The sequence below is a fragment of the Patiria miniata genome, unplaced genomic scaffold (genome assembly GCF_015706575.1).
Source record: "Patiria miniata isolate m_02_andy unplaced genomic scaffold, ASM1570657v1 HiC_scaffold_5, whole genome shotgun sequence".
Taxonomy (NCBI): Eukaryota; Metazoa; Echinodermata; class Asteroidea; order Valvatida; family Asterinidae; genus Patiria; species Patiria miniata.
The window spans coordinates 24,801,786-24,813,741 of NW_024037072.1; the positions used below are offsets into that span (position 1 = coordinate 24,801,786).

The 11,956-nt window shown below is 45.1% G+C and overlaps 2 protein-coding genes across 2 annotated transcripts; both read right to left on the bottom strand.

The window, feature by feature from the left end:
- Nucleotides 1-130: 130 nt before the first annotated feature.
- On the bottom strand, nt 131-4,568 carry LOC119741667. The gene is made up of 2 exons (XM_038217506.1): nt 1,742-4,568; nt 131-1,351 (listed from the first exon to the last, which is right to left on the bottom strand). Exon 1 carries the CDS (start codon nt 4,542-4,544, stop codon nt 1,980-1,982), a length of 2,565 nt encoding a protein of 854 aa, XP_038073434.1. The 5' UTR covers nt 4,545-4,568; the 3' UTR covers nt 131-1,351; nt 1,742-1,979.
- Nucleotides 4,569-4,699: 131 nt separating this feature from the next.
- LOC119741309 lies at nt 4,700-8,223 on the bottom strand. Its single transcript, XM_038217060.1, has 3 exons — nt 7,900-8,223; nt 4,971-7,509; nt 4,700-4,741 (listed from the first exon to the last, which is right to left on the bottom strand). Exons 2-3 carry the CDS (start codon nt 7,365-7,367, stop codon nt 4,700-4,702), a joined length of 2,439 nt encoding a protein of 812 aa, XP_038072988.1. The 5' UTR covers nt 7,368-7,509; nt 7,900-8,223.
- Between the last annotated feature and the right edge of the window lie 3,733 nt (nt 8,224-11,956).

Consider the following 11,956-nt stretch of genomic DNA (forward strand, 5'->3'; position numbering starts at 1 on the left):
AACAGAGCCGATATAGCGCAGCGTGATTGTCCGTGCACATCGTTCGTTTTTTACAAGGCCACGTGCGCGCAACCCCTGTGAACTCAAGGTACACAGCGTCCTCACCGACATGATAAGAAACAAACACATCGACAAACATACCTTTGCCTATCTTGACCCACTTGAACAACCCACGAACTGCCCTACCATGTATTTTCTTCCGAAAATACACAAGACTCCCCCACCGGGTGAGCCTTTTGTCGGTAGACCCATCATCAGCGGGTGCACGAGTCCAACAGCCAAGATATCTGAGTATGTGGATTACTTTCTCCTTCCAATAGTATCCGCCCAACCCACTTATGTCCGTGACACCACAGACATTTTGCGGAAATTAGAAAAGGAAACCTTCCCACAAAACTCACTCCTTGCAAGCATCGATGTAGTTTCCATGTATACCAACATTCACCAGGCAGAAGCCATTGAATCAGTATGCAAAGCCTACGAAAAAACCAACCACAACTATACCATAACCAAACCCCCTTCAAAACACATCCGCACTCTCCTGGAACTCGTTCTGGGCCGCAACTATTTCCAGTTCGGAGGAAAATTCTTCCGACAAAAAATAGGATGTGCAATGGGATCTGTGGCTAGTCCAGAAATTTGCGACATTACGCTACATGATTTTGAGTTACAAATCTCAGCCCTCACAGACAGAATCCTGTTCTGGGCAAGATTTAGAGATGAAATACTTATCGTCTACAACGGCCAACTCGAATCCTTCACCCAATTTGTTCACCAGTTGAATCAATTGCATCCCACCCTCAAATTCACATTTGAGGCATCTGAAACTTCCATCACATACCTGGACCTTACCATCTTTAAAGGCCCGCGTTTCCTCTCCACGGGTACCCTAGACACACGAGTGTTCACGAAACCTACGGAAACATATCAGTACTTGGAAAGAACATCATCCCATCCAAACCATGTGTTCCAAGGTTTTATCAAAGGAGAAATCCTACGATATGCCAGAAACACAAACAATGAGGACGACTTCTTACACAAAGTACAAAGTTTCGAAGAAAAACTACTGAAGAGAGGCTACAATCAAGCCGATATTCACAAGTGCAAGCAATCCATCGATTTCTCACAAAGGAAATATATGATTCACACAGAACAAGTGAAAACCCAAAAAGAACTTCCCCTCGTCTTCACCACGACTAACAACCCCCATGTAAAACACATGGACATCAAGCGTGCTCTCTCCAGACACTGGCATCTTATCTCAAGCAACCCAACTGGCTCATCGAGGAGTAAGGCATACAGGTGTGACACGGACTAGAAATCTTGCTTTCGTATTTTAATGTAATTCGAACTGTAAATAAACAAACAAAAAAAGAGATCCTTAATACATGTCATCCTAAATCAAGGGTGCTAACTTATCAGTAAGAAAGTGGTTCTTAAAACTCTCCTTTAACCTTCATAATAATCCAGAAAATACTTGGGAAACATATCAAACTTTCCTTAGTTCTCAGTAACATCCTTCATTAATAAACAATCCCTAATTTCTCTTATCTGGTCTGAAACTGGCAAAAGCTGGGAAACTTCTTATACGTTCATGTACTTCATCTGCATGTAATTTGTAAACAAGTTGCATGTACATGTACATGTACATGTACCTTAAGTTCCACATGAAAACTGGTGAAATATGTCTGCTTTTATAAGGGCTTATATCATCATAAAAAACAACTGAAAAACTACTCACTTCTTTGGCAAGACTCTAGGATAACCAGGTGTCCATAATCTCTGAAGTAGAAACTGATTAACTGCTGGTTTGACTACAAACTTTTCGGCTAAAAACTGCTACAGTAAAACATGCTGAAACATGGCTGACAAAACCACATGTAAACAATAAACTACAGTCAATAGAGGGCGCTCTTCAAGCTACAGTCACAATCTCACAGGTCACTGGCTCAGTGGAACATCCTCGCCCCGATGAGCGACTAGTCCTCATCATAACCTTCTGCCGGGTAGATCACTGCTATCTTTGTGATAGGCCTCTGGTACTCTCCGCTCTCAGTCTTCACCTTCACGTTCCTCACCATGCCATCCAATCCAGGGAAGACCTCGAGAACCCTACCGACACACCACTTGCCCCGGACTGCATTGGTATCTGACACAGTTACCACATCACCAACCCGTACGTTACGCCTTTCAGCTCTCCATTTCTTGCGTGGTACCAGGCAGGGTAGAACATCTCGGCTCCAGCGCTTCCAGAAAGAGTCAATGATCTTCTGCACAAACTCCACGCGGTGCCTAGGATTTTGGGTCTCCTGGAATGGCCCCTGAGGAACATCAGCCGATGCCCTTCCAAGTAGTATATCATTCGGACTCAGGTAGGAACCATCATCTGGGTCATTTGGGATCCTTCCAATCGGGCGTTGGTTTACGAGGTTCGCAACTTCTAGTAAAACTGTGTAAAGCTCAAATGGAGTCAGCACCTGAGCCCCAACAGCCCTTTTCAGCGCGGTCTTGCAGCTCTTGACTAATGCCTCTGCACACCCATTTTGATGTGGTGCTCTTGGTGTGATGAACTTCCATTCCATGCCTTTCTCTGCCCCGAACTGTTTCAGCTCTTCGATGTTCCAACCTTGAATCATCTTTTGAAGTTCCCGTTGTGCTCCGACCAGTTGGGTTCCGTTGTCACTAATCATCTTAGCTGGATAGCCTCTAATAGAAAAGAATCTGCGGAGCACTTGAATGTATTCCATAGTGGAACAGTCTACTGCCAGCTCTAGGTGCACTGCTCTGGTGTTCAGGCAAGTAAAGATCACTCCATAGTGTTTGGCTGTCTTGTTACGTCCAATCTTCACTTGGTAGGGTCCAAAGTAGTCGCATGACGTGAAGTAGAATGGTGGCGTGTATGGTGCCAGGCGTTGCTTCGGTAAATCAGCCATGATCTGTGTCTCAAGTTTGTGCTCTGCTTCTCTACAAACCACACAGCGGTATTTGATCGTCTTGGCTAGGTTGTGTGCCTTCAGGATCCAGTATCTTTGTCTTGTTTTCGCAACAGTGGTGGCAACACCAGTGTGGCCCTGTTGGTGTATATTCCGCACAATCAGAATGGAAATGTGATGATCATGGGGAAGCAGTGCTGGGTGCTTTGTAGTGTACAACATCGTAGACTCCTGCAGTCGGCCTCCAACCCTCAAGATTCCTGCATCATCGGTGAAGGGACTCAATGACTTGAACTCTCCGTTGGCCATGCGTTTGTGTAGATTTTTCTGTGCCTTGATAATCCAGTAGTTGGCAGCTTCTGTCAGCTCCTGAGGTGAGAGTGGACCCTGTTTAGACTCCTTGTTTACACAAGACTGCATCTTGGCTCGCATGTTCTGGACAAATCGATGAACGTAGGCTGTGACTCTGATTAGCTTTCTCCAGCTGGAATACTTCTTGCCGTCAATGACTTCCTGAGTTTCGGTTGTTATGAATACAGCTTGGGTCTTGTGTCGTTCCTTATCTACCTCTATCTGGTTCACCCTCTCTGCTTCTTGTGGCCAACTTTGTTCTGGGAAGCGCAGGAATTCTGGACCATTTTTCCAACGCTGGGTCAATTGTTTCACAGGTACTCCACGAGAGACATCATCTGCTACATTCAGCTCTCCTGGAACATGCCTCCACTGTGACGGATCTGTTTGGCTCTGAATCTCGCTCACTCGGTTGGATACAAATGGTTTGAAACCTCTGGCTTGGCTTCGAATCCAAGATAGGGCAATCATACTGTCAGTCATAAACACTGCCTCCTTCACTGGTAGGCGCATTTCTTCCATGATGGCCTGGTACAGCCTTGTACCCATAACTGCTGCCTGCAGTTCCAATCGTGGGATGGTGAGCCTCTTCAGTGGTGCTACTCTAGACTTGGCTGCAACGAATCGGACATCATAGTTGCCATCATATATTTGCCATCGAACATAGGCACAGGCTCCGAAAGCTTCCTCTGAAGCATCGCAGAAGATACACAGCATGGGCACACCAACAGCATTCGACGGGGTGAGACATATTTTGAAACTGATCTCGTTCAACCCTTTCATCTCTTTGAATAGTTGAATCCAGCGGTCATGATCTGCCTTGGGTATTTCTTGGTCCCAGTCTAGACCCTGTTGCCATAGCTGCTGCATTCCAATCTTGTAACGGATTAGAAAGGCTGCAGCAAATCCAATCGGGTCAAAGATCTGTGCAATCTGGCTCAGGATTTGACGCTTTGTTAACTTTCTCTGCATCACTTCTCGGTCATCGGTGGACAAATTCTTGTCCAAGTCCAAGTTGACCTTGTAGTGGAATTCGTCAGTTTTGCGGTTCCATACTGTCCCCAGCACTTTTTCTTCAGTTGTGGTGTCCAGAAACTTCATTCTCTCATCTTCCTTGTCACTGTTGTAGTTTTCTTCCAGAGCTTTGTTAGATAGCCAGCCTTTTACTCGGAATCCCCCTTCAGCTAACACCTCATCTATTTCACTCGTCAGCTTCTTGGCCTCATTTACAGTGTGGACGGAATCGCATATGTCGTCCATATACGTGTTCTCTTTTAGGACTTGTGCTGCATCTGGAGATTGTTTCTCGGCAGCCTCAGCTGTTTTCTTCAGGGCGATCTGTGCCATGGCGGGAGCTGGCTTATCCCCAAACGTCAGAACTGTCTTGACGTAAACATCAGGTGTACGGTCAGCATTCAGGTTTCTCCACAAGAAGCGATGAACATGCTGATCACGCTCTGGAATCAGAATTTGGTGGTACATCTTTGAGATGTCTGCAATGACTGCCACTTCATTTTCACGGAACTTCATAATGACTCCAAATAAGTTGTTTAGAAGGTCAGGCCCCTTGTACCAGTAGTCATTCAGACATTGCCCATGGTAAGTTGCAGAAGAATTGAAGACGATTCGGAGAGGTGTGCTCTTACTTTCTGGCCTCAGAACTCCATGATGAGAGATATAGTGTACAAGACCTTTGTATGACTTCAGCTCAGCTTCAGACAGCTTCCGGGCAAACTTCTTTTCCACCATTTCCTTCATCTGGGCATCATAGGCTTCTGCATGAGTTGCGTTTTTTGCAAGTCGGCGTTCTGTTGAATAGAGCCTCTTCTCTATCTGGATCTTGTTATCCGGTAGCTGTTTCGGATCCCTTTTCCAAGGGTAAGGGACGGTCCATCGGTTTCCATCTCTGGTACAGGATTCTTCTATTATTTTGGCTTCCTTTAATTCTGCTGGGCTGAGCTTTTCTGGCTCACATGTGCAGGACTTTACAGCTACTCCCATAGCTTCAGTTTTCCAGAAATCTGTCATGTCTACTGGTGCTGAGAACTTCACATGGAGAACTCGGCTTGTCTTGGTTTGGTCCCCAGGGCCGGTTCCAAAAATCACCCAACCAAGTGGTGATTGGCGGGCAATCAGATTCTGGGCTTCATGGGTTTCACCAGCATGTATGCTTGCATGATCAATGCCAATGAGTAGATCGACTGGGCCGCTACCTCGATGAAGACTGCTTGGATGCAGTTTGAAGAGTTTGGCCATCTGTGATAGGTCAACTTCAGCAATATCGTCGCTTATGCAGGGGATACCAATGGCAGTAATAGTGTAAGTTGGACCTTTGTGCTTCGGACGAAGACGGACCTCATAGACTTTTGTTTGAAGCTCTTCTTCTTCTCCTCCCACTTTGGTGATGGTAGTATTTACATCCTTTCCCTTGAGCTTCAAGTTTTCGGCGAGGGACTTTCTGATCAATGATATCTGTGCCCCGGAGTCAAGCAGGACATTTGCTGGTTGAGTAATCTGGGTTCCCATGATCTGCACTTGTAGGACTGGTAGTAATACTTCTGCTCGGGTTGTACTTACTGCAACGCTGACTGAACCGGTGGCTTGCTGGGGAGTAAGATGCAGTAACTGATGGTGAAAGTGTTTACACTGGATTCCGTTCATCATCTCCGTGCACTGTCGTCTTCTCGAACATGTAGACACATTATGGCCTTTTCCTGCCCTTTTGAGGCAGCTGAAGCAGACATGGTTCTCTTTAACCATCTTAAATCGGTTTTCTGGACTCATCCCCTTGAACTTCTCACACTGGTCTGTCCAGTGGCTGGAAGCGTGACAAATCCAGCACTTGTCACGGAGCGGCATTGACTTTGGGTCTTTCTGCTGAATGTGATTGATGCTTGATCGGGGACTTTGAGCTTCACATCGTACTGATGCCGTTGCCCTCATCCTCGATTTCATTTCTGCTGACATCCAGTCTAGCAGTCCTTGTAGTGTCGCCATTTCTTTTTCCCTTTCCAAGTGTCTGGACCACACCTTCCGGTCGTCAGAGTTCATTTTCTGCTCAATGACTGCTAGCATATGATTATTATCCATGTCGTTCCGTCGCCCCACCTCCTTCAATGTGTTATAACTCCTCCTCACAAGATGAACTAACTCACAGAATCTGGCGTCTTCTCCGTCTCGGAGTGGCTTAAACTTCATGATGTCTTGGGTGACGGTGTCAGTAATGAATCGTGGATCACCATATATGGAGTCGAGATACTCCCAGGCTGCATCGTAGTCGGACCCAATTCCCTTAATCAGCTCCAACGGCTTTCCTTGTAGGCATGTACGTAACAGTGTGATGGCATCCCTCTTACCATACCTCTTATCGACCATGTGCTTGAAGTCATCTTTAAAGATGGCGTATTCTCTGACATCCCCCGTGTACTTGGGCATCTTTGGCTTTTCCATTTTAAACCCACAGAATTTGTCGACATCATGGGTTGCTGTATTCATTTTCTTCTGCTCTTCCTCCTGATCACCTGCTTCATTTATGCTGATATGGCTATCAGATTCTGTTATCTGCTTGACACTGGAAGTTGTACTGGTTTGCTCCGCACTGGATATTTGCTCTGCACTGGAACTGGACTGCTCTGCACTGGAACTGGACTGCTCTGCACTGGAACTGGACTGCTCTGCACTGGAACTGGACTGCTCTGCACTGGAACTGGACTGCTCATTACTGGAACTAGTTTTCTCTGTACTGGCACTGTCTTCTGCTTTCGGGTTTAACTCTTTTTCAGTAGGTGTTGGAGTTAGATGATCTTTTGCCTCACACTGCAATGCTATGAACCTTTGTTGGCATTCTTCCAACCATTCCTCTTCGGCAATAAATTCATCATCATCAAAAATCTGCTCGGTATAAGCCTCATGCTTCTGAACTAGGTTGTCATACACCAGTTCAAACTTTTCAAGCTGACTTGAAATTTCAACGGTTGCCCTGTTACCTTCAATCATCGAGCGTAGGGCTTTTCCCTGTCTTGTCAGTGCCGCCTTGGCATTCCGTCTTTTGACCTTCAACTCCTTTACTGTGGAGTCGGTCATTCTGATACAGGTGCTGTGCTGTACTCCCTTCTGATCCCAGGTTAGCAGAACAGAATTCGAATGTTGTGGCTCATCGAGGAGTAAGGCATACAGGTGTGACACGGACTAGAAATCTTGCTTTCGTATTTTAATGTAATTCGAACTGTAAATAAACAAACAAAAAAAGAGATCCTTAATACATGTCATCCTAAATCAAGGGTGCTAACTTATCAGTAAGAAAGTGGTTCTTAAAACTCTCCTTTAACCTTATTAATAATCCAGAAAATACTTGGGAAACATATCAAACTTTCCTTAGTTCTCAGTAACATCCTTCATTAATAAACAATCCCTAATTTCTCTTATCTGGTCTGAAACTGGCAAAAGCTGGGAAACTTCTTATACGTTCATGTACTTCATCTGCATGTAATTTGTAAACAAGTTGCATGTACATGTACATGTACATGTACCTTAAGTTCCACATGAAAACTGGTGAAATATGTCTGCTTTTATAAGGGCTTATATCATCATAAAAAACAACTGAAAAACTACTCACTTCTTTGGCAAGACTCTAGGATAACCAGGTGTCCATAATCTCTGAAGTAGAAACTGATTAACTGCTGGTTTGACTACAAACTTTTCGGCTAAAAACTGCTACAGTAAAACATGCTGAAACATGGCTGACAAAACCACATGTAAACAATAAACTACAGTCAATAGAGGGCGCTCTTCAAGCTACAGTCACAATCTCACAGGTCACTGGCTCAGTGGAACACCAACCTTGAAGGAAGTTTTCCCGAAACCTCCTCTAGTTGCCTATAAGATAGCTGAGAACATCAAGAAGAGACTTGTCAGAGCCAAACTCAGCCATACGGAAGACAACCAATCCTCCACAACTGAGAACGAAGATAACACACTTGATATCCTAATTTCACTATTGGATGAACAAATCCCATCCGAATGAAGTTGTAATCACAAATAACGGATAACTTAGACGCAATCGTTTCCGCAAAGTGAGCTCCATTCAACTCACTAACCCATACCTACAGATTCTTTGAATCTAGCGGCTGATGAGTCCCCGAAGGGACGAAAATGCATTCCCGCAATTGCCCTCAGGTAAAACCTAACCCACCCCACTGCCTGGGTAAACTTGGCTACGGTCAAAACTTCCATTGATTTCTCCCTCTTATTTCTACCCAAGTTTTAAGACCCCTTCATGTGTCTTAATTGAAGAAATAAACCACACAATATCACACCATCGAATAACTCAATGTGTTGTTCTCACGCACATTCTTTATTCACAAGCCAATCTATAGGAGAGGCGTCTCTGAATGGGATAGAGCCATCATTTCTCTTATCTTAGCATTCAGCGTCTGGCCGTACTACAGAGCTTGCGATAGTACTGTACGGCCAGACGCAGTCGGGCTAAACCACAGGCTACTCCTTTGGATGTACTTTATAGAGAAAGTTATCTGGCATTTGTCAGTTTCACTTAATCCGATTTTGCTATGCTAGGAAAAGAAATAATTAAAATCAGGAATATATTTCGCCCCTCAAAATAATGTGCGGTACCAATGCAGAGTCAATTGGGGGGTCAGACAAGTCGACCGTTGAGACAACTCGACTCGGGACAACTCGACCGTATGTGCGATAAATGGAAAAGACAAGTCGACCGTTGAGACAAGTTGCCTCACATGTTTTGGCTTAGTTTCGGGGATAGTACCGGGAATTTTGACGGCGGCTGATTGCCGTTTGGGAGTGATGACACATGAGTTTGTTTTGTTGCAAATAACAGAGCCGATATAGCGCAGCGTGATTGTCCGTGCACATCGTTCGTTTTTTACAAGGCCACGTGCGCGCAACCCCGGTCAACGTGGCCGTACCGTGCACGGTGGCATCGTTTTTGCCGGGCCTGTGCGCCCATTTGCCGCGCCGGTCGACGTGCCCACGTGCTGGGCCCGGCCCGGTCCTCGCGGGCGGGCGGGCCACAGATTTGTGCAACTTTTTCTGCTCCACGTGTATTCATTTCCATTTTCGTCGAACAGTCTCAACGGTCGAGTTGTCCCGAGTCGAGTTGTCTCAACGGTCGACCTGTCTCAACGGTCGAGTTGTCTCAACGGTCGACTTGTCTGACATTCGTAAATTGTGATTATTTTCCACCCAAATCAAACTGCATGATGGGACTTAAATGTTGACAATCATTACCGTTATTACAAGCACCTGGTGTGCTCATCAGGCTGTCATTTTCAAGCAAAATGGGACTTTGTATGAATTTATAAAATGATCGGGTTGGCCAACAATTAAAGGAAAAATACAACATTTGCAAATGTGGCAGTGCCAAGTTTTACTTGTGTATTTTTATAGTGTATTAAATAGGAGTAGCTCCCCTTAGAAACAGAAAATCATTTTAGTTGAAGTTTAGATGTCCCCCCCCCCTTTGTTGGTAGTGTGACCCCCTGTTTGTTTACTTAAGCCCACATGTTCCCCCTATAAAAGCTGCCACATGGTCAAGTCACATTTCAGTTCAGCCAGCAGACCAGCAGACAATAGACATACATGCATATATTTTCCTCCTAACTGGAGTGCCCGTTCTGCTTGAAGTTAGTCTGTTGCTGAGTCATTTGCTTTGACTTTATTCCTGCTTGAGTGTTCTTTGAAAGATCCACTATTCACACTGTGTTGGTTTTAGATTTTAGGGTTAAGTCTCAATTTCTTGGTTTTTTGGTTTAAGTATTTGGATTTTAGGTTTTATTCTTTGCTTTTAGTTTCTGGTTTTTGGTTTAAGGTTCTTGTGAATAAATTCTTTTTGGTCCTTTTTTTGTTTGAAATCTAGAATTCGTCTCTGGTCTCTATTAATTCAATTTCCTCGCGACTTTTCCCTTCAAAGATCCTGAGTTTAGTTTAGTTTTGTTAGTTAATCCCCATTGAGTCTTTAGTTTTTGCGAGTTCCCCAAGTGTGTCATTTTTCACGGTTACATTTTTTTACTATTTTTGGTGGAGAATCCGGGTAGGGAATATGTTATTTAGAACTTAGCCAGGAATTGTTTTAATAGGGACTAGCCATTTTTTCAAAGGGTTTTTTTTTGTCATTGGCGGTCTTATATTAGTTAGTCAAAACCAACACAGTGCTGTTTTAGTGGATCCAAGGAGTGCACAATGGCAGCTGACGTCCTGACTCCCCTTCAGCTGTGTGGATTTGACCCACTGCCCACCAGCTCTGACCGAGTTAGCCCAGCGCCAGTAGTTGAGCCGCAGTTGCAGATCCTGGAGCTGCTGCAGCATCAAGCTCAAATGCAACAAGTCATCCTTCAACAGTTTCAACAAATGGACATGTTGAAGGCTGTCATCTCGCGAGTTGTTGGAGAACAGCAAAGACAACATCTGTACATCCAGAGCCTGGAGTCTGCCCTACATCAAACGAAGTCAGCCAAAGATGTCCCTGTAACCCCAGTCCCCATCGATGAACCAGACCACAAGAGCAGAGAAGAGACCCCTCACATCCCCTCTAGCAGACCATCAGAAGTAATTGTTACCACAGTCCCGACCAGTGGCCGAGGAAGCCAAGGTGATGAGGACATGATGAGACGTAGCCAAAGTCTGCGCCGAGCACAGCAACAGGATCCAGCCATCAGCAGGGTAGTGGACCTGAAGCTCGTAAATCCGAAGAGGATGAGCCAGAGTAAGATGGCGCGTCAGCCGAAGATGGTACGGCGATTACTACATGTATGGGAGCACCTGGAGGTCAGAGATGGTTTTCTACTCTTCAGAAGAGGACATCAAGTGGTTCCAGTTCTTCCCAGAGGAATGAGGGTGAAGTTCTTCACAACCTTACACCCAAGCATGGAGACATTTAGCTTTGGACAGGTGCTGAATCTCGTCCGCCACCAGTACTTCTGGCCCAGTCTCCACAACGAGACGATGCAATACATGCGGCATCATCGAAGGCAGGTTCTGCAAAAAGAGAGAGTCCTCCCGCCAGTCAAGTCTGAAGATGCGTGCAAGAACACAGCCTCGGTAGATGTTTGTATCATCCGCCAGTCGTCCGAGTATGACAACGCGGCGTCTTCATCCATCGATGAACCCCAGCAACGAGAACAGACAGGCTCCAACTCAAGTTCGGATCTTGAAGATTCAGCGGATGAAGACTGTAGCTCCAGCTCTGACGAGTCAGTGGAAATTTTCACCAGGCCTAGATATATAATCAAATCCTCAGTCCAATTCCGAAGTAAATAATTTTGTATATATAAATACATGTATTTTTGTATGTAATTTTTTTTTGTGTTGTCAGGAGCCAACATTTTAAAGATGGCGTGAGTGTGGCAGTGCCAAGTTTTACTTGTGTATTTTTATAGTGTATTAAATAGGAGTAGCTCCCCTTAGAAACAGAAAATCATTTTAGTTGAAGTTTAGATGTCCCCCCCCCCCCCTTTGTTGGTAGTGTGACCCCCTGTTTGTTTACTTAAGCCCACATGTTCCCCCTATAAAAGCTGCCACATGGTCAAGTCACATTTCAGTTCAGCCAGCAGACCAGCAGACAATAGACATACATGCATATATTTTCCTCCTAACTGGAGTGCCCGTTCTGCTTGAAGTTAGTCTGTTGCTGAGTCATT